Source organism: Parasteatoda tepidariorum, chromosome 10 (genome assembly GCF_982258835.1).
Source record: "Parasteatoda tepidariorum strain Cologne lab strain chromosome 10, Ptep-v5.0, whole genome shotgun sequence".
Taxonomy (NCBI): Eukaryota; Metazoa; Arthropoda; class Arachnida; order Araneae; family Theridiidae; genus Parasteatoda; species Parasteatoda tepidariorum.
Genome location: NC_141764.1, coordinates 97453657 through 97460918, shown reverse-complemented (window position 1 = coordinate 97460918; position 7262 = coordinate 97453657). Strand labels below are relative to the sequence as shown.

Sequence of the window (7262 nt, the reverse complement as noted above, 5' to 3'; positions counted from 1 at the left end):
CTTGCCACGCTTGCAACTGCTTTACAAGAGCAATGGCTCTCACTTCCTATTGAACTGATAGACCGCATAATTGAAAGCATCACACATCGCTGTTTGTGCTGTATTGCTTCTAGAGGCAATCATATTCCATATTAAAGGTACTTTTTCTATTGCAAACCGATACTTCCAATTTGTTTATTTTATACATGTGCTAATTTCTATACTACTATTAATGTCTGATAATTTATTTTTATGTTGTTTAATACCTTACTATGTGTTGTATATTGTGGGTAAGTTTCATAAAATTCCATGTGTAATTTCTTGAGTTATCGCGATTTTTGTGAATTTTCCTTAATTTATGATAACCAGTGTAGTATATCAGAGATAGTTGCATGCGACGTAAATCTAATGGAAATTGATGACAAATGACATATAAACTTTCGACTGGGGATGTTCGAAATGCTCCAGAACAAATACGCAAGGCAGCATGATGTACCGTATCTAAGTAACGTAGGTTAGAAGCTGTAGCCGAGCCGTAAACTGCACATGCATAATCAAGCCGCGATAAAATCAGCGCTTGATAAATGCGCAGTAGGGCTATGCGATCCGCTCCCCAAAACGTATTTGACAGCACACGCAGCATATTTAATTTCTGCTCACATCGTTTTCGCAATTGTATGATATGAGGGATGAAAGTCAATTTGCTATCGAAAATGACGCCTAAAAACTTTGTGTGTGGCACAACAGGTATAGCAATGTTACGAATGGTGATATCGGGATCATTATGAAGAAACGACAAAACGTTTACGACAAAAATGAATGCATGAACTTTTAGAAGGTGAAAGGGTGTGACCATTGTGGTCGCACCAGTCTAAAATCTTGTTCACTGCTAACTGCATTTGCCGCTCTATGACTCTCATGTCCGATCCTGAACACGAGATGTGCAGATCATCGACATAAAGAGAGCCAGAGACAGCAGGTGGCAGTACACGTAAAACTTGTGAAATATGAATGATAAACAAAATGACACTCAAAACACTGCCTTGGGGGACACCTTCAGTCTGGATATATCGTTGAGAAAAGTTGGATCCAATCTTAACGCAAAAATAGCGCTTCAGTAAAAAGTTTCTGATGAAAATCGGCAAATGACCTCGGAGACCCATTTCAAATAGAGCTTTGAGAATTCCATAACGCCAAGTTCGGTCATAAGCTTTCTCAATATCGAAGAAGACAGAGACAAGATGATTTCGCCGAACAAACGCATTACGGATTCGCGTTTCCAGTTCTACAATGTTATCGATTGTGGATCGTCCCTTACGGAAACCACTCTGAAAATCTGGAATAACGTGATTCTTTTCGATATAGTACACAAGTCGTGAGTTAGCCATTCGCTCAAACGTTTTACCAAGACAGCTGGTTAACGCAATAGGTCGATAATTGATTGGATCTTTAGCATCCTTTCCTGGTTTTAATATAGGTATCACAATTGCTTCACGCCAACCAGAAGGGTACGCTTGTTCAGTCCATATTCTATTAAATAGTATAAGGACATTTGACAAAGACGTCCGATCTAAGTGGCGGAGCATGTGATATGTGATACCATCAGGACCGGGACTTGTGTTATTAGCTCGAAACAGTGCTCTCTGCAATTCTGTAAAGTTAAAATCGCAGTTATAATGAAAGTTGCGGCTCGTATGAAAGTTAATAGTCGTCCGTTCAGCATTTTGCTTGTAGATTTGGAACTCTAAACTGTAGCTATCAGGTCTAGAAACCGTTGCAAATGCCTCGCCAAGGATATTACAAATATCAGTAGGGGACGAATATATGGTACCGTTTTTCTCAAATACCGGAAGATGAAATTCACGGTAAATACCATTAGCTCGTTTGACTCTCGACCAGACTTGTCTGGGAGAGGTCGTAGCTGTAATAGAAGAGACATGACGGCGCCAGGAGTCTTTCTGACTTTTGCGCCTCACTTTACGTGCGATGGCTTTGGCATGTTTGAAAGCTAAGAGGTTGGCAGTGGTAGGAGAACGACGGAATATGCTCCACAAACGTTTCTGCTTTTTATGAGCAGCTGCGCATTCAGCATTCCACCACGGCTTACGATGACGAGGGAGAGATGTAGTAGTTTTTGGTATGCTGGATTCGGCAGCATGCATAATCACCGAAGTTACTTTTTCAACCGCAGTGTCAATACTGTTGTCCTTCACCATATCTTCAGTAATGTCAGCAAGTTGCGAGAATAGAATCCAGTCCGCACGATGATAGATAAAAACTGGGGGTCTGGTAGTGATAGGAACACTAGATGAATACGAAATTATGATTGGGAAATGATCGCTGTTATAAAGATCTTCGTCGACGGTAAATTGGGAGAAAGGTAATAGTGTAGGTGAACAGAAGGCCAAATCAATGCAATGAAAGGTCCGTGTGGGTTCATGAAAATACGTGTCTTCGCCCTGGTTCAGCAAACATAGATTATAGTCTAGGATAAGTCTTTCTATTTGTCGTCCTCGAGCATTAGAGTCAGAACTACCCCATAGCTCACTATGACCATTAAAATCCCCAACCAAAATGAATGGAATGGGCAGTTGATGAAGTAGTGAATTTAAATCGCTTTGAGCAATGGAAGTATGTGGTGGTAAATAAACTGAGCAGAATGTAATTAAAATATTTAGGTGAACTTGTACAGCAATAGCCTGTAATGAAGTTGACAGTGAAAAGCGAGATGAAGGGAAACATGTGGAGGTAAGAATTGCAACGCCACCGGCAGGTCGATTACCATCAACGAAATCGTTTCGATGACAAGCATAATTTCGAATGTTAAAATTGTGAGTTGGAGATAAATGAGTTTCTTGAAGCATAATACATGTAGGATGATATTTACAAATGATGCTTCTGATGTCAGACATCTTATTGCGTGTACTGCGACAATTCCATGATATAAATGAAATTGACATTATGTTTTAGATGTTGTTGTTATAACAGTTGGAGCGTCATCGAATAGTGACTCATCATCCGATGGATGCAAACTTATTTCATCTTCCATGGGTTCAAAATTGTTGGTAGTAGGTTTTTTCGAATATTGATTAAATTTAGAGTCTTTTTTCTTGCGAGAAATTCCTGGTTTTTGACTAGGGGGTAGTTTTAAGTTCGAACACTGCTTATAAGCAGGCCGAGATCTTTCAGACGAAGTTGTTCTAGGTGCTTTCTGTGGAGGAGGAGGTATGGATATGGATCGAGTGGTAGGTGCAATAAAATTAAACAGTGGTTTCTTGTTGGTTTGCTGTGGACTATCTGTTTGTGTGCTGACTGTACGCAGGGATTTCTTAGCTGCCGCGGAATAGGATATGCCCGGACGTGGAGTACGGGCAGTGACTATTCTGCGAGCTTCATCAAAACTTAGGTTTTGAGAAACTTTTACAGATTGTATCTTCTTTTCCTGGGTCCATTTTGGACAACTCCTGGAGTACGCAGGATGAGCCCCGTTGCAGTTAATGCATAGGGGTGGCAACTCGCAGGTGTCGTCCTCATGGTCAGTACTTGAACAACGAGCACACACAGGTCGACCGCGACAAGATGTTTTGGAATGCCCAAACCTTTGGCACTGGAAGCACCTCAAAGGGTTTGGTATGTAAGGTCGAACTGGACAGTTGTGATAAGCCATTTTGATGGAAGATGGCAAGTTTGGAGTGCTGAACGTGAGAATTAGATGTTTCGTAGGGATAAGTTTACCGTCCCTTCGAATTCTTATTCTACGGGCAGCAATAACATTCTGATCTTGTAAATTTTCAGTTATCATTTCCTCTGAGTCATTAATAAATTCGTATTCAGATATAACACCGCGGCACGTGTTCAGTGATTTATGGGGTGTAATATTGACTTCAAATGAGCTCATGGTTGTGCACGTTTTTAGAAAAGTTGCTTGTTTTTCGTTTGAAATTTGAATTAAAAGGTCACCGGATCGTAACTTTTTCACAGAAGCTACCTCTCCTAATGCGGACATGAGGGCTTTGTGAATTAAAAAAGGTGACACTTTTAAAAATGAAGTGTTTGGTACCTCAGGATTCTCAAGTTTTATGATATAATATCGAGCGTTATCAAATGGTGAGAGGGTTGCTCCGCTGTTTTTGCTGTGGTGTGCGGAACTGAACACCTTACTATTATTTTCAGCCATAGAAAATATTAATTATTTCAACTATCAGCGGCACCACCCACCACGGAGTCCAACTTAGGGGATGCAAACAACAAGTTGATGTTGCCACCAACCCGTTACTCAACACCAATGCTGACCGATAGTTATACGTCCGTGAGTCACCCCTGAGGCAGCCTCCACCCTTAACGAGGTGCCCAGTAGGTGACCCCGGGCTTGACCCTAGCCAACAGATGACATTTATGACTAGCCGATTGATGCATTCAGGTCAACATGCACCTCCCGTTTACCTGAAGCACGGGCCAAAGCAGTGTATTGGGGTACCAGGATGCCCCTCAACTGCCAGGATCCTCTTTTCCAGGGACACGGGTCTCCACGCACGGCGAACACGCGGGTGGTCTCTTCCCATCTAGGTTCGACACAACAGGGTGGTAATCGAACACAGACAAAAAGCCCTTACCAGTAAATTCGGCACCACGACAAGGGGGAAGAGAAAGGAGAAAGTAGGAGAAAAGGGAGAGGAAAGGGAAGGGAGGATAGATCACTAGGGTGAGAAGCAAGTATCAAAAGAAGCACAATATGTGGGATCAAAGGGCTAACACAACTCTCTCTATATGTCCCAGACATTATTAATTCTACAGCCATCTACTGCATGCATGGAGTTTGCCTAGGTGTTATAAAACAGTTGCTGAAACTTCTTCAGAACTCCTGCTACTCTAAATGCGATTTTAGCCTAGTTCCGTACAAATCAACAAAATAAACATTAAACATTAACAAAATAATGTTTTCTTTCATCAACGTACCATATAGTTTTCAACGTAGACCTAGATCGACATCTTTAATTAAATTTTGGAAAGCGTCAGAATTCAAGAACTTTCTACTGGATTTATAGCATACCAATTTTCGCGACAGTAATGAAACGATCCTATCTTGAACATCAGATGCTCCTAGTATCACCATACTATTGCAGATAAAAATAACACCAGAAGATATAAAAAAAAATGCAATTATAATTTTTGTAGGAAATTATAGTACTAATTCAGTACGGAATTATGGTTTTTATTTTGTATACATAAAAACTTGGTTTCTCCCCTTATTTTTTAGGTGAATGCTGTAACTCTGATGGCGAGAATGATGAAGATTTTCAAGCAAACTACCAACCTCTATATAATGTCTCTCCTATTTCGTTACTTGAAAGCATTGTCCTAATTTTAGTTTTTTTAAAGCATAAGTTAAACAAAAAATGTTTGTCAGATTTATTGAAACTAATATCATTACATTGTCCCAACCTAACTTATGTAAAAAATCTGTTGAAAAATTTCTTGGCATGCAACATTCATGTAAAATTACTCATTACTGTATAATGTCTTAATCTCTTAAAAATGAATTGATATGCCCTGGTTGTAAATCGTAAAATAAAAACTTAATTCCAACTTCATTAGTCAATTGCCAGTTGTTGCGCAACTGAAAGTCATCTTGGAGAGGAAGGGAGTATATAGTTCAATCACCCATAGAAATAATCACCTCTGTTCATCTAGTTCTGTATGTGATGTAATTGATGGGAATATGTATGTGATGTAATTGATGGGAATTGAAAGAATATGCTTAAAATCTGCCAAATTCGATTACATTCATATGGTACACGGATGGAGTTCAAATCCTCTGGAACTTCTATTTGACCATTATACTTAACAATCAAAATGGAGCGTACGGTTGTGGTAAATGTTTACAACCAGGTCAGACATACCAACATAGTAACTAATCATTATTATGATGGATAATGGCAATTCTCCAGAGGCCCTCTAAACGAGAGGCCATTAGATAACATTTAGCCATAAGTGACAGCGTGTGTTTAGGGTTCAGAATTTGTCACAAATCGTAGAAGGCGGACTGAGAATAAGGCATTAAAATCTGAATCCGGGTGTCCTAAGCACAGAGTGAGCGATTAACGCATTAATTAGAAATTATAAGTCATTAAACACATATCGCTTTGTCTATAATTGTTCTTTGAAAAGGTTTTCTTGAAGGTATATATCTGGATAAGATAGAACCTAAAAAAAGGAAACTTGGTAGAGTCCAAACATTTAACAATGCACCAATTTAATAGACAAACCTGAAAGGACACAAAACACGATTAAACATGTAAGAGAAGCAATGAGTTCACTCGGCCAACACAACTCTCTACATGTGTCCCAGTAATCAGTAATTCTTTAGCCATCGACTACAGGTATGGAGGTTGCATAGGTGTTATGAAACAGTTGCTGAAACTTTTCCAGGACTCCTGCTACTCCAAATGCGATTTTAGCCTAGTTCCGTACAAGTCAACAGTTAACAAAATAATGTTTTCTTCCATCAACGTACCATATAGCTTTCAACGTAGATCTAGATCGACATCTTTAATTACATTTTTGAAAGCGTCAGAATTCGAGAACTTTCTACTGTATTATAGCACACCAATTTTTGCGACAGTAATGAATAGATCCTATCTTGAACATGAAATGCTCCTAGTTCATGCTATCACCCTACAATTTCAGCCAGAAATAACACCAGAAGGTATTAAAAAAATGCAGAGAGAGCTCTCTGGCAATATGTCTATCCATTTGAAAATTGATATGGTATGAGGAATATGAGTGCTAATGCTCATAATTTGTTGCAGACTCAGTACGGAATCTGATACACTTCGGGGCAACATCATGCTTTGTACGGGAGAGTATAAACGGCTTCTTACTCCGCTTTATACATGATACAAAGCAAATTCCAATGCCGTTAAACGCAGCAGTAAATGTTCAATTATTACTTCCAATGAGGATCGAGGCAATAACAACAGATGAAGGAAAGGCATTTTGTGCAGATGTCATGAATCAGCGAGGGTATAGCTATAGCGATTTAGTCTCTTCATCGCAAAGTATTCATGTTATTGGCTCTATAAAAAACTGCAATAACAATGAATTGAAACAAGTGGCTCGATTATTGGGTAGCAGTTTTGAAAATGCTCAAATATTCGATAGGTTGCATGCAAAAAACGTTTAATATGCAAGTAAAGCTTATTGTTAAAATAATAAGAAAAAAATCTTGTTATATTATGTATGAAAGGGCAAGTAAACCTAAACTTGGTTGCATAAATTTTTTC

The 7262-nt window shown here is 39.1% G+C and overlaps 1 protein-coding gene across 1 annotated transcript; it reads right to left on the bottom strand.

Moving 5' to 3' along the window:
* Positions 1–2938: 2938 nt before the first annotated feature.
* On the bottom strand, positions 2939–4400 carry LOC147803135 (uncharacterized). Its single transcript, XM_087152923.1, has one exon. The coding sequence runs from the start codon at positions 4154–4156 to the stop codon at positions 2939–2941; it is 1218 nt and encodes a 405-aa protein (XP_087009049.1). The 5' UTR covers positions 4157–4400.
* Between the last annotated feature and the right edge of the window lie 2862 nt (positions 4401–7262).